Genomic DNA, 23,195 nt, shown 5'->3' with positions numbered 1-23,195 from the left:
ATTTACCAACCATGTGGACATTAAAAATGCATTTAACCACACTAGGGGATTTTATGAAGAAACTTAAGGTTGAAGAGGGTTTTCTGATAACCCACAAACAGCCAAACTTAAGGAGGTGTTTTGTGATATTTTGAAAGTTATGGTGTTCATCTTATAATCGTCCAAAGTACGGGGGGTTTCCTTTAAGTTAGCTATTTTTTATTTTATTTTTTATTTTTTATTTTTTAAATCTCGTCTCCGTCTACCAAACAAACAGCCTGTTTACGCTCCGTCCGCATCTCAAAAGAACCAGCAGATCAAAAATCAAAACAAATACCTTAAAAAGGGAAAACAAAATTCAAAAAAAATGAGCGTAATCGACATTCTAACTCGAGTCGACGCGATCTGTCACAAGTACGACAAGTACGACGTCGAGAAGCACCGCGGCGATCCCAACGTCTCCGGCGACGATGGGTTCGCTCGCCTCTCTACTCCTCCGTCGAGGCCGATATCGAGGCCGCTCTCGAGGTACATTTCTCAAAGCCTAGGGTTTTAGGTTTAGGACTAGGGTTTTTCTTTGGGGATTTCTGATGGATCTGGTTGTTGTTGATGTTGTTGTTTAGAAAGCGGAGTTGGCGACTCGGGAGAAAAATAGGGCGTCGGCGGTGGCGCTGAATGCGGAGATCCGGCGGACGAAGGCGAGGTTGATGGAGGAAGTTCCCAAATTGCAGAGATTGGCGCTTAAAAAGGTTTGATTTTGGTCCATTTTTAGTTTTTTTGCAATGCATTTGAGATATCCATGGAAAAAAATGCATCTTCTTGTGTTTCTCGAATTCATGTGGCATGGGTTTATGGAATTTATCCTTCACTTGACTATTTGAGATTGTGGATTCAAGTGACAGATGAGCAGATTTCCCCAATTAATTGGTGAATATCTTTAAAATATTTTAATCTAGGAGATTTTTTTTATCCCCTTCACACAAAACGGACATAAATGAGACCTCTGCTGTCGTAGGAGGAAATTTTCTCCTTGGCTTGACTAAAACACTGATCTGTCAGTTTCTGTCTTGTGATTTGTTGACATATTAATAATATGAAGGGGGTTATTTGTAAGTTGTGTTTGTAGGGGTCTATATAAGCCCAAGAGATTTCATAATAAGATATAAGAGTTTTCTCTATTTTCCTCATGGTATCAGAGCCTAGCCCCTTCGGCCGGCTGCCACCACGCGCCGCTTTCCCCCCGTATGCCCACTGTCCCCAACCCAGCGCTACCGCGTCTGTTCGCTGAACCCACACCGCACATTGAAGCACCCGCAACCCCTACTAATGCCCCCCGGGCACGTTGAATTACCATCCGCATCGCTGAATCACACCCATACCCCACATCGCTGAAACGCGACTGCTGCTGGAAACCACCGCACGCAATTGGCCTAGCCGTCTTTCCTCCCCCGCATCTCGCGCCCTCCGCTACCCGCTGCCACCCGCGCCTAACCGCCGCCAACCCAGCGCCGATGATGTGTAGCTTGTTGGATTCCCTCGATATATCAGTCATAGAACTGATGAGAGGATGTGTAGCTTGTTCGATTCCCTCGACATGTCAGTCTTAGAACTGATAAGAGGAAGAGTGTATATCTTACGGTGTTGAGATATATCACTGTCGGTTCTTGTTTCCGTTGAGAAACAAGAATTTAGTTGAGATCTTACTCTTGTTGTGCAGCAGAAGTATTGTCGAAATTTTTACTGCGCACGACAAGGGTTCGAAGAGAAGGAGAACATGTGGTTGATCTAAAGCCTGATCGATAGAGGAGATCATCAAGAAGTTGAACTTCGCGAAGTTCTCAACTTTGATGCAGTTGATGAAGTTGTCGGCTAGTGAGAGCGCGACACGGCCACCGACAAAGTTGGAACTTCCACCCATCGATCTGAAGCTTGATGAACTAGCTACTTACCTGAGCTGGTCACGGCGGGTGAGATACACCCTTGCAGGGAGGAACCTGGAGGGGTACTTGACAGGAGAGAAGACAGAGCCGGCTGAGGGCTCGGCGGGAAGAGATGAGTGGAAGTCCACTCATATGTTGGTGTACATCTGACTCCTCAACTCATTGGTCCAGTCGATCGCCGCCATAGTGGATGACATTAAGAAGACGAAGGATGTCTGGGAGAAGTTGAGGAGGACCTATGATGGGGTGAGGAATAATCTGAGGGTGTTCCAGATCAAAGGAGAGATTAACGTCACAGTCCAGGGAGAAAGGACTGTACAAGAATATGCCACAGAGGTAGAGCGCCTGTGGCCATAATCCAAGTGGAGATTCGTATTAGGCTGCAGGCGGGGACATGTAGACTTCCTGTGGTTATGATGGGGTGAGGAATAATCTGAGGGTGTTCCAGATCAAAGGAGAGATTAACGTCACAGTCCAGGGAGAAAGGACTGTACAAGAATATGCCACAGAGGTAGAGCGCCTGTGGCCATAATCCAAGTGGAGATTCGTATTAGGCTGCAGGCGGGGACAGGTAGACTTCCTGTGGTGAAGTCAGCACTGACAGCCTCTAGCAACATTGGATCCAAGGGGAAGACTCGACAGTACTACAACTGCGGTGAAGTGGGTCATCTAAGGCATGCTTGCACTAAGCCACTCAAGGAAGGAGATTCGGGTGGACGTGGACAGTTCGGAAGTCATGGTCGTGGTCGTGGGGGTCGGCAAGGTGGAAGAGGAGCAGGCAACCGGGCAAATCTGATGTTAGCAGAGAGAGAAGAAGCAATTGAGATGGTCTTTACTGAGGAGGATCATGCGCTCCTGGAGATACTCAGGAGGAAGCAGAGAGTAGCAAGAGATGGAGACAGGAGAAGTGGGACTGAGGAGGCATCCACTTCGTTCTTCACCAGAGGCAACACTGCTACTTATGCTCATCCGACCAAAGGTACTGATGACATACATGCTCTTGCTTCTATGTCTCCCGATAGATCATCAGAATGGATAGTCGACTTCGGTACGTCTCGACATGTAACAGGTAATGCTAGTGAGTTCTCATCATATACTCACCAAGTATCGGCTGATAGTATCCAAACAACTGATGGTACATTTTAACCAGTGATTAGTAATGGTACAGTTAATTGTACAGGTTCTGTAACTTTATTCAATGTTTTACATGCTCCTTCCTTTCCAGTCAATCTTTTGTCCATTAATGCTATCATACTCCCTATGAAGCACGGACACGCAAAACATGAAGCCGTGTCGTGTCCGTGTCGGACACACGTGTCGAACACACGTATCCTATGTATTTTTTAGGATTTGTCTCGTGTCGGCGTGTCGGATGGCCGTGTCGGATCCGTGTCCGTGCTACATAGCATACTCCAACTAAAATGCATTGTTTCTTTTGACATTTTCAAGGTGATCTTCCAGGAGAAGGGGACAGGACGGAGACTTGGGACTGCCACATGGAGTAGTGGACTATGATACCTGGATCGTGAAGGGTTGGATTCAGCGTTGGTGTCAATGGTAGAGAGAGCAGGAGTAGGATCCAAGATGAGTGCTGAGAGTGTGTTGATGCTTCATCACCAGCGCTTGGGACATTCATCCTTTAGTGTTTTAAGTAGGTTGTATCCATCTTTATTTGAGAAAGCAAATAAACAGAAACTTGTGTGCGATGCATGTGAGTTTGGAAAGCTTACTAGAAGCTCTTATGTTAGTTCTGATCATAAGAGTTCTCATGCATTTGACCTGATACATTCAGATGTTTGAGGGTCTTGTTCCACAAGTTGTATGAATGGATACAAGTATTTTGTTACCTTCATTGATTGCTTCTCTCGCGTTACTTGGTTATACTTGATGAAAAATAAGAGTAAAGTGTTTGGTTACTTTCAAAACTTTCATAGGTATGTTCAGACTCAATACGGAGCAGTGATAAAGGTATTAATGTCTGATAATATGACAGAGTATACCAACAGAGTGTTTGGGGAATACTTGTCAGCTCAGGGAATACAGCACTAGACTACATGTTCATACACACCAGCTCAGAATGGGATAGCGGAAAGGAAGAACAGATATCTTTTAGAGGTTGCTAGAAGCATGATGATCTCCATGAATGTCCCAGAAACATTATGGGGGCAAACAATGTTGATCGCAGCTCAGCTGATCAACAGATTGCCCTCGCGAGTGCTGGATTGAAAGTCTCCGTGTGAGACGTTAAAGGGAGATAATGGTGGGATGCTTCCACTAAAGGTATTTGGCTGTGTGTGCTTTGTGAAGGACAATAGGCCATCCGTCGGGAAGCTTGCCCCTAGAGCGGTGAAGTGCATCTTTGTCGGATATTCTGCTACTCAGAAGGGATATGTTTGCTGGAGCCCGGTGAAGAAGAGGCTGTTTGTGAGCATGGATGTGCACTTTCGAGAACTCGAGTCATATTACACCCGGGAGGTAACTTCATCCGTTGGTAACTCGCCCGATACTGAAAGTATGAGGCCAGAGAGGAAGAATGGTGAGAGGCAGGTGAACAATGTGGAGAAATTAATTTCTCTATCGATTCCTTGGGAGGAAGAATTAGTTGAGGAGCAGGAAAATGAAGAATAAGAAAAGAAGGAGACAAGAGGTGTTAGGCCCACGGTTCAAGGGGAGCTACTTACCTATAGTAAGAAGATAAAACAAATTACATGAATAATACCTACAGTGTCACTGGTGCTAAGTCCCTTGCCACTGGTGCTAAGTCCCTTGCCAATGCCTGCCCCGACTCCCGAGACACCTACACCACCATCAGATTCATCCCAAGGTGATATCATTCCTCTCCTTACTCCTCCCACACTAATGTCAGTACGGAGGACTACTCGCAGTAATACGGGAAATCCTTCCGATAGATATGGTTGGGATCTTGCCCAGTTTGTATCATATTCTAACATCTCTACTGTACATGAAGTATTCATTGCATCATTGGACTCTGTTACTGTACCTAACAATTAGCAGGTTGCTAAGAAGGATCCAAAGTGAAAAGCGGCTATGCACGAGGAGCTAGGAGCTCTTGAGAAGAACCACACTTGGGATTTAGTAAAACTACCAGAAGGAAAAAGAGCAGTTGGATGCAAGTGAGTCTTCACTGTGAAGCAGAATCCAGATGGACAGGTTAAGCGCTACAAGGCTCGCCTGGTGGCAAAAGGGTATAGTCAGACATATGGCATCGACTATGATGAGACTTTTGCACCGGTGGCGAAGATGAGCACTGTTCGGTGGCATCGACTATGATGAGACTTTTGCACCGGTGGCGAAGATGAGCACTGTTCGGACCTTGATCTCTCTGACAGTAAATGGTGGATGGAAGCTATGCACCGGTGGCGAAGATGAGCACTGTTCGGACCTTGATCTCTCTGACAGTAAATGGTGGATGGAAGCTATACCAACTAGATGTGAAGAATGTATTTCTTCATGAAGATCTGGTGGAAAAGGTATACATGGAGATACCATCAGGATTCTACACAGATCATACAGTGGGCAAGGTCTACAGATTAAAAAAGTCTATCTATGGGCTGAAGCAGTGTCCCCGTGCTTGGTTCGACAGATTTAGGAGGGCTATGATAGGTATGAAGTACCAACAGATTAACGTTGATCATACCGTGTTCTTTCGACGAAATGGATGCCACATTACCATGCTTGTGGTATATGTAGATGATATGATTATTACAGGGGATGATAAGAAGGAGATTGCACAACTCAAAGTGAAACTGGGTAAGGAATTCGAGGTGAAAGATCTTGGTTTGCTTCGATACTTTCTTGGAATAGAGATAGCTCGAGGAGCGGAGGGGGTTGTCCTATCCCAAAGAAAGTATGCACTGGATCTTCTCAAAGAGACAGGGATGTTAGGGTGTAAACCTGTAACTACACCGATCGACCAGAAGTTTAAACTGGGTGCTGAGGCTGGGGAACTAGTTGATCATGACAGATACCAAAGGCTGGTGGACAGGTTGATCTATTTGAGTCACTCACGTCCTGATATCTCTTTTGCAGTGAGTGTGGTGAGTCGCTACATGCATGATCCGAGGAAGGGTCATATGGACGCAGTGTACCAGATTCCGAGGTATTTGAAGAGTGTCCCCGGAAAAGGACTGATATTCAGGAAGAATGAACACGTAAGCATTGAGGGTTACTGCGACTCTGATTGGGCTAGCTGTGCTGATGACAGAAGGTCCACCTCAGGATACTGCATCTTTATAGGAGGTAACTTGGTCTCGTGGAAGAGCAAGAAGCAGTCAGTGGTGACGAGATCGACAGCTGAGACAGAGTATAGAGCTATGACCTTGGGAGTTGCGGAGTTGCTGTGGCTGAAGAGTATACTGGTGGAGCTGAAGCTGGATCAAGGAGCCAAGATGAAGCTGTGGTGTGACAACAAGTCAGCCATCAGTATTGACAACAACCCAGTGCAGCATGATAGAACCAAACACATCGAGATCGATATGTTCTTCATCAAAGAGAAGTTGGACAGTGGACTACTAGAGTTAAGTCATGTTCCAACTAAGGATCAGGCAGCAGACTGTCTGACTAAGTGACTTAGCTCGGTAAATATGATTAGAGGATGTGACAAGATGGGCTTAGTGGATATCTTTCACCCATCTTGAGGAGGAGTGTTGACATATTAATAATATGAATGGGGTTATTTGTAAGTTGTGTTTGTAGGGGCCTATATAAGCCCAAGAGATTTCATAATAAGATATAAGGGTTTTCTCTATTTTCCTCGTGATTTATTGATTAAGGTTTCTTTCCCTCTAGTTCTTACCAAGAGCTTTCATTTCTGTTTGGATGGGTGTGAATGAAGTATAGAGGGGGAGTTGAGGGAAAAGCTTAATCTTGTTTGGGAATGTTTTTTTAATTTAATATAAAGCGAATGGAGGGGTAAGATTTTGGACCATCCTGTTATGAATCCAACGACTAAGCAATGATTCCCCTCCATTCCGTTTACTAAGCTCCAAAACATTATATTATATTTCTCCTCCCCTTCCTTTTCCATCTCCTTTCTTATTTTTCCTTCCCTTCCTTTTCCTTGCCCTCCATTAGTGAGCTCCCAAACATAGTGATATATTGCTACACTAGCCGCAATGCAAGATTCATTTAAAGATAAAAATGGAGTGTTTATGCAGTCTTTCCAAAACTTTTTGTTTTGTTTTGGTGTAACGAGGAGTTTGGTGAGCTTGTTTTGTTGCATTTTCCTAGATTTGTAACGATATATTCTCCGTTAAAATTACTTCAGGTTAAAGGACTTTCAAAAGAAGAACTTGCTGCTAGAAATGATTTGGTTCTAGCACTGCCAGAAAGGATTCAGTCCATACGCGATGGGACTGCAACTGCAGCAAAACAGGGTGGAGGTTGGGGAGGTTCAGCTTCTCGAACAGAGATCAGATTTGACTCAACTTCAGGTGACTTACTACTACGTCATATATCTAGAAGTCATCGATGATTTTTAATTGGTCTTCAGAATGCAATTAACCTTTTGTTTTGTTTGGTTATCTTTTAGTTCTTTATTTTGTTCTGTGTTGTTTAAGAGGTTCCGTTCTGATAGATAATCATGTCATAATCTACTATAGTCATTTTGGAGCTCGTTTCCAATGAGTTTACAGGTCAAATTTGAATGGAGATAATTATCTCCAATTGAAGCAGATTGTGGAGATTCATCTGAAAAGCTGTAATGTGGTGTGTCATTTGACTAGGGATTCCACTGAAGCAATGACTCAGGATTAAGAGATAACTGATGCTCAAAGTTTGCATCAGATTGTTACTATTGTTAACCATTCAGGATTTGGTGATGTGTTTAGCTAAAACGGAGTTTTGGAGCTATATAGTTGAGTTTTGTCCGGGATAGAATAATCTAATCGAGCATCTAATAACATCGAAGACATTTTTGGAGTGAAGGGAAGTAAACCATTGTCCTTGCGCTCTCTGTAGTTTTCGACAAAGTTTACAAGGAATTGAAGGCATTGTTTTCTCATCTGATGTGAAGAAGATAAAACAACAATTTGACCAACTAGCAATTTTTCTTCTTTCTGGAGAGTTTGCTATTCGAGCATGCATCAAAATGATCACGAAAGTTGTTTAGAATCGGCATGACCTCTATTTATTTATATTAGATGGTAGTGGGGCTTTTTAAATCCTTTATAATTTCTCCAATAAGATATGAGATTGTTGTCGAGTTGGAACTTCCAAGTAGTTTCTTTCAGACATTTGTTGATGTTAATTTTAGTTTCTTGGGAAAGGTGTAAATGGTAAGAACCCTCAAAATATTTTTGCTCCTCTCTTGTCTTCACATGGCCAAGGTCTCATACAATGTTCTGGATTCATGTTTGTTTCTTGTCAAAGAAAGGAAACATTCATTCAATGGCATAGGCTTTGTCTTTCTTATTTTATGTCAAATGTTTCCCCTCTTTGAAATATATTGTTCTTGCACTTTATGTAGATGGCAAATTTGATAGCGAGTACTTTCAGCAAACTGAAGAATCATCTCAGTTTAGGCAAGAGTATGAGATGCGCAAAATAAAACAGGCAAGTAGCTGTCCATTGCTGAATAAACATTTTTATCTGTCTCCTCTCTTAGTTAATCTCTTTTGAATGTTGGTGTTATCATTACTTAAACCTATAATTAATGCCACTTTAAAATTTTCCAGGATCAAGGCTTGGATGTCATTGCTGAAGGATTGGATACGCTGAAAAATATGGCCCATGACATGAATGAGGTCCGTCTTGTGTATTTTCTTCTTTTTTCTTTTCTTTTCCGCAGAACAAATCAAATCTTACCTTTTAATCTCCACCGTACAGGAAATGGACAGGCAAGTTCCATTAATGGATGAGATTGACAGCAAGGTAAAATCCTGACTTTATTATTTATGTTAAAACTTGGAAAATCAGGTGAAATTCATGATTTATTAATCTATAGTCTTTTGCTTGAGACAGGTTGACAGGGCTAATGCAGACCTGAAAAATACAAATGTGAGACTTAAAGATACTGTTAACCAGGTAAGTTACATATTGTTAGCTGCAGATCCTAAATTTACACATTTTCTTGTGGAAAGGTTATTATTTTATCTAAACTCTAGTTAAATCTCGCATTTCTTTTTTTTTATCCAGCTGAGATCGAGTCGGAACTTCTGCATAGATATAATCCTCCTTTGCATAATTCTTGGCATTGCTGCTTATCTCTACAAGTAAGTTTCTTTTCTTCGTTCCATCTTCATGCTAGATGCAGTAAGGTAGTGTCTAGGTCCTGTTTCGCAAATTATTAATTTCATAGGTGGCTCATTAATAAGTATTATTGCAATAAGTGGTGCTATAAGTTGGGTTTTCATTTGGTTGTAAGGGGAAAATAACCCTAGATTTGGTTGCAAGTGGTAGGTGTTTTCTGCTCCAACAACTACAATGCTTATAACGATTATGCTGATCCAAAAAAGAGGGTGTCACACGTTGTGTTAGAGGTTGCAAGTGTTGTTGCGCCAAATTTGGCTGTCCACTTAACACATTTTAGCTACAACCTGCAATACCCTGTGCTGGTTGGAGTCGAACTACATGTTAGTGAACGCTATATTTGCGTTGTGTCCAAACATTGTGGGAATTACTCTTTGGCAGCCCAGAAAACATCATTCGTTGTGCACAAATAATTCCGATCTCAAGGATTGGTTAGTAGACACTGTAAGACTCTGTTACAAAACAACCAATTGACACAAATTGTTTAACACATACTATCCTCTATCCTGAGACTATCAAACTCCTACACCCAAACTTAACACCTACTATCCTCTATCCTGAGACTATCAAACTCCTACACCCTAACTACACTACCATATGGAACCTTAAGTTCATCAAATCCTTCCTAACCCTAAGACCACTTCCGTACAGAACCATAACTTCATCTAGCCCTTTCTAACTATCCTGTTTTCATGTAAGTGGTTATGAAAGTGAGATGTAAGAAAGTTGCCACATATGATTTAATGTAATTTTGACTTCCCTAAAAAAGTGGTGAAGTCACATGAAAGTGACAAAAAGGTAACTAATTTAATTAAATAATTTTAATTATATTTTCTAATTAATCTTATTTTGCCACATCATCTTCACATTGCACTTTCGATAATAATTTAATTTTTCAAACAAACATTGTATTTCACTTGCGTGCTGACATAGATGTAAAAGTCATTTGCAAAAAAAAGTAACTTACATATTTTAAATTTACTTTCAGATTGCCAAACACCCCCTAAATGAATGAATGAATGAATGAAGGGGTAGAGGAGTTGGGTGAAGTCCATGACCCATCATGGTGTAATCAACTTTTTGTGCTGGAGTTACCAACTCAAATGAAAAAGGTTTTCCACCTTCATGTCAAATAAGGTATCATGTGAGTGTTAATTGCATGTTGATATACCATCATATCATAGACATGACACGCCAACACATGCAGTAAATCCTTAAATATACATTATATATATGTGTGGGGCTTGCCGACTTACATCTATGCTTGACGTGACTTAATAATAGACGTGTTCTTGCTAAATAGAGTTGTGTCGTCATTTGTTTTGTTGTGTTAGCTGGAAGATAACCAATACCTCGCTAACTTCTATATCCAAAGAGAGCTAGAGTGTCACTCCATCTTTTTAGCAGAGTTAAAACTTCTGTTAATCCTTAATTTGACCCATACTTCTCTCTTATTCCTCCACGAAAGCTAAGGCCTCAAGCTCCTCTGCTACTGCATTTGCGAAACAGATCTTGATATTGATTAGGATGCCATTGAGTCATTGATTCTTCTTTTTGTTAGAAACTTCTATTTTTAATTTTTTTGTCTGAAGCCTGAATTTTAGTCGATAACTGTATAATGGCATTTTCATCTTCAATCTTGGTTTCCGTGTCTGTTGATGCTTGCCTATTCTGCGCCTCCGAATATCCTATGCTTGAAGACTATTCATGTTATGGTATGTTTCATGTATATTGTGAATTATCTCAGCCTCTTCTTCCGCCTTCTCTGCTACCATTTGTTTCTGCTTGTGTGTGATTCAGTGTCGGTTGTTTATACAAGAATGTTGTCATTTGTCTGATTGAGATTTGTCTAATGTATATGAGAAGCGATGAGCAGGACCACCTAGAGACCTTGTCTCCGATGATTTGTCTCTATACATTCTTAGTTATTCATTAGTTCAGAACTCAATTGGTTTTATCATTATTATTATTATATACCTATGTTAGATTCAACTTTAAATTATTCCTTGCTCCTTTATTTTGTCGCCCGTTTGACGCAAAAAACTATGATAGGTATAGATACGAAGAGAAGACGTCTTGTTGTCATGAACTTCCTTCTGGTCGTAACAGTGAACTTCCATCGTACAGCTGTCTGGTTCGTGAAAAATTGCATCTATGCTCGTAATTTGTAGCAAACATTTGTTCTGTTATAATTGTAAGCTTATTAGATTTGTGGTTAAAAGGCGGATCGTGTTTGATCACCGCCCAGTCATTTTCTGCAAGTGCTTTGGTTTATTTTTTTTGTAGTTTNTAAAATCTTTTGTTTTTTAAGTTTATGTTGGTGAAAGATTTTGGGTATAAGGCCTGTGGGTCACTTTGTGCAAAAAATCACAAATTTAAATCATCATTGAGGTCAGTAGGTTACGCATCTTCATCTTCAATACTTAAATAAGTAATCTTGGAATCATTCTACATAGAAACCGCAAATGTTGGGGAATATATATTGGGTAAATTCAGAAGATGAATAAAATAGAGGGGAATTTTATTTTATAATTCTACCCGGAGTGGGTGGTTATTTCTTTATGTATATATATAAACGATTATGTTTCGGTAGGTAGAAGTTTTGGAAAGCTCAGGAGTGTTTTGTGAGACTTCCCAGAATACAGAGGCATTTTCTCTAAATTTGAGAGGGTATGATCCTTTTGTGCTAATCACCTGAAGTTCAAAGGGGTTTTGTGATTTTTACCTGTATAAATAATAATTATCATGTTTTCCTCCACTTCACTTCATCCAACTCAAGCTTTTGTCGGGATTTAATTGATAATTTCTCAAGATTGACTTGTGATTTATGCAATTTTTTTATTTTATTTTATTAATATCATATCTGAAACAGAGATGACTCAAGTCTTAAAAAATTTTGATGCTCCACACATTCACCTTATATCCTTAAAATAATTTTGATTAAATAGATTACAAAAACTGTTAATGTTTGGCGGTATGATTATAAGGAGTAAGAACCATATTCATAGTTTGAGAGAGTAACAAACAAATTTATGGATGAGGGGAAAAAAGATATGTTTTGTGATAGAAAATAACAGATATTTTATTTTAAACAATAAAATGTTGGAAAAATTAGGTCATTTGAGACGAAATCGCGGGTGAGAGAAAATTAAAATTAAAATTAAAATTATTTGAAAAAAACTGGTGCTGCCCAGGATCGAACTGGGGACCTTTTGTGTGTAAGACAAACGTGATAACCACTACACCACAGCACCTGATTGTATGATGCTTTAATATACTTTCAAACTATCTCGTTATGACATTGCATCTCTCTCTTTTCTCAGCATTCGTTCGTTTAGAATGTTGCCTTTTCTACGAATATGAGATATTCTAATCAATCTAGGCTTTTTTGATACTCTATTTCAGAATCGAATCCAAAATAGTGGAAAGCCATATTAGAACTTCCAACCATCCTATTCACTCGAGGTGGCTTAAGCAAGTTAGACTTATTTGGATGCAATGTTAATAATACTAGATTATCTCCCCCCAAAAAGTGTATAATTGTTGGATTTTTTTGTCAAAACCGCTTTTCAAAATGAGTTTTCAAACTATATATATATTAACTACAAGTACTTTTCATAAATGTTTAGTAGCCTAGTGGAAAGTAAATCTTTTGTTGTTTCAAAAGGTCCATTGTTCGAGGCCAAGTCGAAAAATGTCTTATTTTGATTAATCCCTCATAAGTTATAGTGGACCGTGGGCCAATGGGCCGAGGATCGGGCTGAAGCGCTAAGTGACCTTTTGTATAATCTAAAGGAGCAATTCAAATAAGAGAGAATTTTATCGGTCCCCATTTGAATAATAGATCAATTCTCTGTTTGTCAATTTTTTTAAGTGCACAAGATCATAGTGCTTCTAAATGGAGTAATTCAAAATTGCTTCTTTCAAAAAAAATTCTAGATGTGAACTTTAATCGTGCATCAATAGTTAGAACAGATTAATTAAGTCACATTATAAATAGACAAATATCTTAAATCAATACACCAAAGTGAATGCTATAAGAAGGGAAAAAAAATATACCTCCCTCCAAATGAACTAAATTCATATCTGCGTCCTCATTAAAATACTTATAATTTATTTTCAGTTTCTTTTCTTTTTCCTTTTTCTGAACTGGTTCCATTTCTTCACTATCATACAAAGGCTCTTCATTATCGGTCTCTCTTTGCTCACTATGATAACCTCCCTCGTAGTTGGTCTGGTCCAATGAGGAGGCCAATAAGATTAGCTAGGCATTGTGCCTCTATAGAGTGTGACCCACGAATATTCAAATCCTCAAAAAGGTCATGTACGTTCTTGTCCACCAACAATGCCATCCTCATGTAACATCCCTCTTTGTATAGCTTCATGTGGATGATCCTGTGAATTCAGTAAATAATGTATTCAAGGGGGCCAAATCCAGTCTGGAGGACAATAAGGGAGAGAATTTCCCAAGCTAATCCTAGTACTCACAAGTGGTGGCTTCTTCAGATCTCTAGCTTTTGGTTTCTTTTGGTCAGATCTTTTGTAATAACTTTAACTAAACCTAGATCTTTCCCCTGATGTGGCTCTCCTCCTTGTTTTGTTTTCTCCCCTAGGAAGCTAGGAGCCAGTGGAGAAATTTTCTGGTTGATGACGACAAGGTCCGCTCCCATCCGAAAATTTCTTCTCCTGGCTCCTCTTCTTCCTCTTTACGTGTTCATTTGTATATACTTATCACAGTTTTTGGTTTTTACAGTTTTATATATAATGAGCAGGGGTTCTCACCCTGCTTCTTCCTTTCAAAAAAAATGTATTCAAGGATAATATGCAATATGGTGTACAAGATGCACTATCATTAATAATTTATGAATTATCACGAACTTACCTGGTTATATTATGCATGTGGTTCATGAGATCCTGCTTGTAATGGAGTATTTTTCTCCTCCCTCTCTTGTTGTTGTGGTGCAGTTTGTAACAATACAGCTTGTGGTGGCTTATAAAATATAGTAGGGGGACCCTCACCATCATCTACCAACATTGCTCCTAAATTGATTGCTATCCTCCCTTTTTTAAAATTTGGCAATTCTTTGTTCCTCTTCCTAACTTCATGTAACTCACATTGTCAACCCTCTCTTGTGCACATTGGTTTACATGTAGTCTTGTGTTATCACACAGGACTACATTATCATCTAATGTCTCCTAAATTATGTCTCCTACATTATCATCTAAATTATAGTTTTTCCTTTCCTTTTCCTTCCAAATTATGTCTCCTAAATTCTTCTATGAATTCGTGATCTCCACCCTCATTATCATCTAATGGCTTAAAAGGGTCAATGCTATAATTTTTCATCCTCCATTGAGTCATCATCATCAATGGAGGAAGATTCTTTATTTATAGGTAAGGGTTGATTTTTTTTTTTAGGAATATGTAGTAGTGCTAGAGTGAGGTTTGTGGAGTGTACAAGACTTGGTTGACCCTCAGTTACCTTTGCTTTTCCTTTTGGTGTTAGTTTCTTTCTCCCTAACTAAGGTGAATTTCTTGTTGGAGATGTCATATTAGGGTTAGATGTAGGATTATCCCTTTTTTAGGATTAGGTTCTAACACTTCTGATGGCACGTCAACACCATGATTTGCATAAACTTCTATTACCCTATGATCCAGTGCAACCATGATTGCAAGGTCTTGATCTGTATTTTAGGGCTACGAACCTCCACTTCTCAATCCAACACCAGTTATCAAGTAATACAAACTCTCCACAAATATTGTAACCAAACTCTTTACTCCTATTTGTCAAGAGCTCAATAGATATGGAATCCACGTTAATGATCCCAACACCGAAATCACCCCATGTGTGTTTCACATTTGGACCAAAATCAAAGTGCCCCCTCATGTCTAAATCTTATCATTAGAGGCCTACTCATTTGCACAGTATAAAACCAAAAACAAATTAAACATGAATTTTAAAATTTCACACACATTGTCACTATATTTGAAAAAACCCACAACCGTGATTAACCAAAAAAAACACTAATTTGCATATATATTGCTTTCCACTTAAATTATCTCAACATAATCATTCAAAATCTACATCAAATCTACACCAAGTACAGAGATTCTCACCTTTTTGGCCCTTGGTTGACGAATCTCTCAAAATTCAACGAGATTCTATCTCATCTTTATCTTCCCAAGGCCAATCTTCTGCTGCCAATCACATACTCCTAAAAGGGAATCTCTGAATTCAGTACGATAACTTCTTCCACCTTCAAATTTCGCTCCTTCTCTCCTTCTGCTGTTCAATTTTTAGGTCAATTTGGTGAGGAAGGGGAATCTGGGTATTTTGGGGTTGAATTGGGATCTTAGGGTGGTCATGATCCCCGTTTAACCTTTGCCACATCATCTACCCACGTTGGATTAAGTGATCACGCGCGGGTCACGTGAGGTCGATTGCTGGAGACAATGCTGGTCGGGCATGAAATTAGACCTAGTTGTCACCGTGTGAAACTTAGAATGCCTTATTGTCACCTGAGTGGAAAAAAAGACCTTATCAGTTAAGGGGTCAACTTAGAATACCAATTTGGTAATATAGCCAAACTTTCTCTGAACATACACATTCTCTCTCTCTCTCGCTCTCTCTCTCTCACACACACATTTGCCTTCTCTATGAATATGAGGTGTTCTAACTAAGTTGGAATGTTAGAATTTTTAGATAATCCAATCTAGAATCGAACGCAAAATCGTGGAAGCTATATTGTATGTACTTCCCAACCATCTTATTCACTCGCAGTGGCCTAAGCAAGTTAGACTTAGGACGCAATGTTAATAACACTAGATTATCTCCCTAAAAAAATATAATCTATGTATACTTAAATTGGTACTATATTCTAAACAATATTGTTCATCAGATCCTCACGTTAGTGGGACTAGTGCTCCAAATGTGATTGTTGTCAAACACCCCCTATTGTTTTCACAAAAGAGACAAAGGGCGGAGACATATATCATAGGCACAAAAAAGGCCATATCGCAGTTCATCTTGCAAACAGTAAGTATGAGTAGCACTTTCTTGAAGTAATAACAGGAGACATACTTGAGGAACGGGAACTCAAACCTATTTTTATATTCAAAGTCTTTCACATTACGATTTGATAACGTAAATCACTAATCATTCTGATCAGTACAGTATTAGATGGGCTTCAACCAACAGTTTCTAATCCATCTTATGTCATGCATTTCATTTTTCATCAACATCTTTTAAATCCATCTTACATCATGCTTTTTCACTTTCTTTTTTTATTATTATTATAAACAGTGAGTCAGAAAAACTAGGAAAAATTGTGTCTAGGGTAGGCTTTTGAAAAAGATATTCTTCACACCAGAAGTCGGATCAAGGTCTCCAATTCGATCGTAGACGACGACAACTTTTCAAATAATTTTAAAAAATAGAAATTGTATTAGACGAAACATATACGGGCAAAAAGTTAAGAGACGGGACCTCAGTCATGTTCTTAATTTAGGGCCTAGATAGAGTCTCTAGGCGCACACCCTTTCCAAAAAACAATTTCATCAGGAGAATAGTTTATCTTCTTCACTTTTTAACCTTTCATTTATTTTTCCAACAACAATATATCTCACTTTCATTAATTAACTGGATATGTAACTATAGAAGGTCACAAATCTAAGAAAATTAACTGACTACCGCTTTCTCCTCTCACCTCGCTGCCCCGCGCAACCTCTCCATATCCCTTAACCGGTCCCATCACAACCTGACAGCGACGGGTCGCACGTCGCGACACTCTCAACCGTCCAACCGACATCCGACGGGTGACGTCACCCCTCCCCATCCCACGTGTCCGCACACTCTCTAGATCTCCTCTCTCCACTCCAACCGCTGAAAAGAAAAAAAAAGAACTGCGACGGTGGTCACCGCGCTCTCAACTCCTGCTTAACCTGCGCCCTCCCTCGCTAAACCTGCGCCCGCGCCCAATGGCGACCGCTGGACCTCTCTCCGTCCTCGTGCTTCTCCTGCTACCTTGCGCCTGCGCCGACGCGGACCGCCTCCGCAATGCCACGTCGGCATGCTGGGGGTTTCAACAACAGCGTTGCTGAGAAACAGGTCAGATGCTGGTGATAGAATTGTTAGCATTTTTATTCGGTCGAGGGATGAATCGGAGCTCCAATAAAAAGCTTAGTTTGTCTGTCTTGTATTTATCTGTGATGTTAGTCCCAAGGTTTAGCCTTGAATATGTAGCTTAGAACATGTGCTAAATTTCTACTCAAGTTTATTGCGAATCTGAAAATTAGAGGCATGCTATTGCACCTTCTTAAAACTATATATATATTAACTACAAGTACTTTTCATAAATGTTTAGTAGCCTAGTGGAAAGTAAATCTTTTGTTGTTTCAAAAGGTCCATTGTTCGAGGCCAAGTCGAAAAATGTCTTATTTTGATTAATCCCTCATAAGTTATAGTGGACCGTGGGCCAATGGGCCGAGGATCGGGCTGAAGCGCTAAGTGACCTTTTGTATAATCTAAAGGAGCAATTCAAATAAGAGAGAATTTTATCGGTCCCCATTTGAATAATAGATCAATTCTCTGTTTGTCAATTTTTTTAAGTGCACAAGATCATAGTGCTTCTAAATGGAGTAATTCAAAATTGCTTCTTTCAAAAAAAATTCTAGATGTGAACTTTAATCGTGCATCAATAGTTAGAACAGATTAATTAAGTCACATTATAAATAGACAAATATCTTAAATCAATACACCAAAGTGAATGCTATAAGAAGGGAAAAAAAATATACCTCCCTCCAAATGAACTAAATTCATATCTGCGTCCTCATTAAAATACTTATAATTTATTTTCAGTTTCTTTTCTTTTTCCTTTTTCTGAACTGGTTCCATTTCTTCACTATCATACAAAGGCTCTTCATTATCGGTCTCTCTTTGCTCACTATGATAACCTCCCTCGTAGTTGGTCTGGTCCAATGAGGAGGCCAATAAGATTAGCTAGGCATTGTGCCTCTATAGAGTGTGACCCACGAATATTCAAATCCTCAAAAAGGTCATGTACGTTCTTGTCCACCAACAATGCCATCCTCATGTAACATCCCTCTTTGTATAGCTTCATGTGGATGATCCTGTGAATTCAGTAAATAATGTATTCAAGGGGGCCAAATCCAGTCTGGAGGACAATAAGGGAGAGAATTTCCCAAGCTAATCCTAGTACTCACAAGTGGTGGCTTCTTCAGATCTCTAGCTTTTGGTTTCTTTTGGTCAGATCTTTTGTAATAACTTTAACTAAACCTAGATCTTTCCCCTGATGTGGCTCTCCTCCTTGTTTTGTTTTCTCCCCTAGGAAGCTAGGAGCCAGTGGAGAAATTTTCTGGTTGATGACGACAAGGTCCGCTCCCATCCGAAAATTTCTTCTCCTGGCTCCTCTTCTTCCTCTTTACGTGTTCATTTGTATATACTTATCACAGTTTTTGGTTTTTACAGTTTTATATATAATGAGCAGGGGTTCTCACCCTGCTTCTTCCTTTCAAAAAAAATGTATTCAAGGATAATATGCAATATGGTGTACAAGATGCACTATCATTAATAATTTATGAATTATCACGAACTTACCTGGTTATATTATGCATGTGGTTCATGAGATCCTGCTTGTAATGGAGTATTTTTCTCCTCCCTCTCTTGTTGTTGTGGTGCAGTTTGTAACAATACAGCTTGTGGTGGCTTATAAAATATAGTAGGGGGACCCTCACCATCATCTACCAACATTGCTCCTAAATTGATTGCTATCCTCCCTTTTTTAAAATTTGGCAATTCTTTGTTCCTCTTCCTAACTTCATGTAACTCACATTGTCAACCCTCTCTTGTGCACATTGGTTTACATGTAGTCTTGTGTTATCACACAGGACTACATTATCATCTAATGTCTCCTAAATTATGTCTCCTACATTATCATCTAAATTATAGTTTTTCCTTTCCTTTTCCTTCCAAATTATGTCTCCTAAATTCTTCTATGAATTCGTGATCTCCACCCTCATTATCATCTAATGGCTTAAAAGGGTCAATGCTATAATTTTTCATCCTCCATTGAGTCATCATCATCAATGGAGGAAGATTCTTTATTTATAGGTAAGGGTTGATTTTTTTTTTTAGGAATATGTAGTAGTGCTAGAGTGAGGTTTGTGGAGTGTACAAGACTTGGTTGACCCTCAGTTACCTTTGCTTTTCCTTTTGGTGTTAGTTTCTTTCTCCCTAACTAAGGTGAATTTCTTGTTGGAGATGTCATATTAGGGTTAGATGTAGGATTATCCCTTTTTTAGGATTAGGTTCTAACACTTCTGATGGCACGTCAACACCATGATTTGCATAAACTTCTATTACCCTATGATCCAGTGCAACCATGATTGCAAGGTCTTGATCTGTATTTTAGGGCTACGAACCTCCACTTCTCAATCCAACACCAGTTATCAAGTAATACAAACTCTCCACAAATATTGTAACCAAACTCTTTACTCCTATTTGTCAAGAGCTCAATAGATATGGAATCCACGTTAATGATCCCAACACCGAAATCACCCCATGTGTGTTTCACATTTGGACCAAAATCAAAGTGCCCCCTCATGTCTAAATCTTATCATTAGAGGCCTACTCATTTGCACAGTATAAAACCAAAAACAAATTAAACATGAATTTTAAAATTTCACACACATTGTCACTATATTTGAAAAAACCCACAACCGTGATTAACCAAAAAAAACACTAATTTGCATATATATTGCTTTCCACTTAAATTATCTCAACATAATCATTCAAAATCTACATCAAATCTACACCAAGTACAGAGATTCTCACCTTTTTGGCCCTTGGTTGACGAATCTCTCAAAATTCAACGAGATTCTATCTCATCTTTATCTTCCCAAGGCCAATCTTCTGCTGCCAATCACATACTCCTAAAAGGGAATCTCTGAATTCAGTACGATAACTTCTTCCACCTTCAAATTTCGCTCCTTCTCTCCTTCTGCTGTTCAATTTTTAGGTCAATTTGGTGAGGAAGGGGAATCTGGGTATTTTGGGGTTGAATTGGGATCTTAGGGTGGTCATGATCCCCGTTTAACCTTTGCCACATCATCTACCCACGTTGGATTAAGTGATCACGCGCGGGTCACGTGAGGTCGATTGCTGGAGACAATGCTGGTCGGGCATGAAATTAGACCTAGTTGTCACCGTGTGAAACTTAGAATGCCTTATTGTCACCTGAGTGGAAAAAAAGACCTTATCAGTTAAGGGGTCAACTTAGAATACCAATTTGGTAATATAGCCAAACTTTCTCTGAACATACACATTCTCTCTCTCTCTCGCTCTCTCTCTCTCACACACACATTTGCCTTCTCTATGAATATGAGGTGTTCTAACTAAGTTGGAATGTTAGAATTTTTAGATAATCCAATCTAGAATCGAACGCAAAATCGTGGAAGCTATATTGTATGTACTTCCCAACCATCTTATTCACTCGCAGTGGCCTAAGCAAGTTAGACTTAGGACGCAATGTTAATAACACTAGATTATCTCCCTAAAAAAATATAATCTATGTATACTTAAATTGGTACTATATTCTAAACAATATTGTTCATCAGATCCTCACGTTAGTGGGACTAGTGCTCCAAATGTGATTGTTGTCAAACACCCCCTATTGTTTTCACAAAAGAGACAAAGGGCGGAGACATATATCATAGGCACAAAAAAGGCCATATCGCAGTTCATCTTGCAAACAGTAAGTATGAGTAGCACTTTCTTGAAGTAATAACAGGAGACATACTTGAGGAACGGGAACTCAAACCTATTTTTATATTCAAAGTCTTTCACATTACGATTTGATAACGTAAATCACTAATCATTCTGATCAGTACAGTATTAGATGGGCTTCAACCAACAGTTTCTAATCCATCTTATGTCATGCATTTCATTTTTCATCAACATCTTTTAAATCCATCTTACATCATGCTTTTTCACTTTCTTTTTTTATTATTATTATAAACAGTGAGTCAGAAAAACTAGGAAAAATTGTGTCTAGGGTAGGCTTTTGAAAAAGATATTCTTCACACCAGAAGTCGGATCAAGGTCTCCAATTCGATCGTAGACGACGACAACTTTTCAAATAATTTTAAAAAATAGAAATTGTATTAGACGAAACATATACGGGCAAAAAGTTAAGAGACGGGACCTCAGTCATGTTCTTAATTTAGGGCCTAGATAGAGTCTCTAGGCGCACACCCTTTCCAAAAAACAATTTCATCAGGAGAATAGTTTATCTTCTTCACTTTTTAACCTTTCATTTATTTTTCCAACAACAATATATCTCACTTTCATTAATTAACTGGATATGTAACTATAGAAGGTCACAAATCTAAGAAAATTAACTGACTACCGCTTTCTCCTCTCACCTCGCTGCCCCGCGCAACCTCTCCATATCCCTTAACCGGTCCCATCACAACCTGACAGCGACGGGTCGCACGTCGCGACACTCTCAACCGTCCAACCGACATCCGACGGGTGACGTCACCCCTCCCCATCCCACGTGTCCGCACACTCTCTAGATCTCCTCTCTCCACTCCAACCGCTGAAAAGAAAAAAAAAGAACTGCGACGGTGGTCACCGCGCTCTCAACTCCTGCTTAACCTGCGCCCTCCCTCGCTAAACCTGCGCCCGCGCCCAATGGCGACCGCTGGACCTCTCTCCGTCCTCGTGCTTCTCCTGCTAGCGGATAGTTTCGCTGAGATAATCGATCGCGCGCTCGAGAAGGAGTTCTCTGAGAGCGAGCAGAGCGATGGAGGCGAGTAGATCTGAGCTCGCCTCTCGATAAATCGTTTACTTAGGTCGAAACTGTTGGTATCGGTTTGTTTAATTTGTTTTGTTTTTGTAGAAAGCAATGCTGGGGGTTTCAACAACAGCGTTGCTGAGAAACAGGTCAGATGCTGGTGATAGAATTGTTAGCATTTTTATTCGGTCGAGGGATGAATCGGAGCTCCAATAAAAAGCTTAGTTTGTCTGTCTTGTATTTATCTGTGATGTTAGTCCCAAGGTTTAGCCTTGAATATGTAGCTTAGAACATGTGCTAAATTTCTACTCAAGTTTATTGCGAATCTGAAAATTAGAGGCATGCTATTGCACCTTCTTAAGAAGAGAAAGCTTGTTAGAGGGAAAAGGTTTTGCTTCAGGTCGGTGCAAAGTAGATAGGGATATACCGTACGTATACTGTTGTTTAACTACGTTTGTACAGAATACATTCAGTTTCAAATGGTGAGTAGGAGAGGTTGTACCATGCTTAAATCATTCAGGTTTTCAGCTCTAGAGATGATTTGTTCAAACATCTTGAGTTTTACATGATGTCTTTACTGGAACGATCTAAAGGACAGTTCACAATGTGTGCATTCCTCGTCCCGGAACGCAATTTAGATGTGTGTGAGAGCTAGCTAGCGGTGCAACTATGCTTGATTCTCATACTCACATAATTTAGAGTGTTATATTATATGTGTAGCTATCCGTGGTCGGGAAATTTTAAAAATACTAAAAAATCCAATTATTTTCCATCCTTGCATATTTCGTGTGCATTTCTGACGCGTGACATAACAATATTCTATAAAACTCCTCTGAGAATATTATCGTATAGAGCCATTTTCGTATATACCCCTTTATCTGCTTAGTCTTTAGGCCGACCTACTGTAACTCAAGTACAGTAGTATAAGTTCACCTATGCACAACTTATGCATACAGTGGTGGGAATTCATATATCGGCAACTTCTGTTTTTTGCACCAAGAACTGAATGGGCTGCAATTTTTGAAGCCAACAAAACAGTCTTGTAGTAACCTACCACTTCAATCCCATTAAAGTGAGGATCTTGCAATGGATTCAGCCTTGGATCAAAGAGGACAGCAATTATCTAAGAATGGACGGCCATGATTAGCCTTAGATTGAGGGTTAACTGAAAGTATTATTTTCGTCAAAAAG

The 23,195-nt window shown here is 39.6% G+C and overlaps 2 protein-coding genes, 1 long non-coding RNA gene and 1 other non-coding gene across 4 annotated transcripts in view; 3 read left to right on the top strand and 1 right to left on the bottom strand.

The window, feature by feature from the left end:
* LOC109845533 (syntaxin-71-like) lies at positions 231–10,313 on the top strand. Its single transcript, XM_020414792.1, is given in 10 exon segments — positions 231–463; positions 466–507; positions 603–728; positions 7,207–7,372; positions 8,407–8,492; positions 8,615–8,683; positions 8,766–8,810; positions 8,901–8,963; positions 9,075–9,151; positions 10,177–10,313. Coding segments are annotated over 10 exon segments (810 nt in total). The 5' UTR covers positions 231–346; the 3' UTR covers positions 10,196–10,313.
* On the top strand, positions 10,863–11,444 carry LOC109845050. Its single transcript, XR_002248212.1, has 2 exons — positions 10,863–10,903; positions 11,241–11,444. It is a non-coding gene; the product is annotated as an uncharacterized LOC109845050 (long non-coding RNA).
* TRNAV-UAC lies at positions 12,370–12,442 on the bottom strand. The gene has a single exon. It is a non-coding gene; the product is annotated as a tRNA-Val (tRNA).
* LOC109846031 (K(+) efflux antiporter 4-like) overlaps positions 21,902–23,195 on the top strand; it is a 15,933-nt gene continuing 14,639 nt past the window's right edge. The window contains exons 1-2 of the mRNA XM_020415252.1: positions 21,902–22,019; positions 22,110–22,153. Of these exons, the coding sequence (XP_020270841.1) occupies positions 21,902–22,019; positions 22,110–22,153 (162 nt within the window). The remainder of the gene's footprint in view (positions 22,020–22,109; positions 22,154–23,195) is intronic.

This window comes from Asparagus officinalis, chromosome 6 (genome assembly GCF_001876935.1).
Source record: "Asparagus officinalis chromosome 6, Aspof.V1, whole genome shotgun sequence".
Taxonomy (NCBI): Eukaryota; Viridiplantae; Streptophyta; class Magnoliopsida; order Asparagales; family Asparagaceae; genus Asparagus; species Asparagus officinalis.
This window is presented reverse-complemented; position numbering and strand designations above follow the sequence as displayed.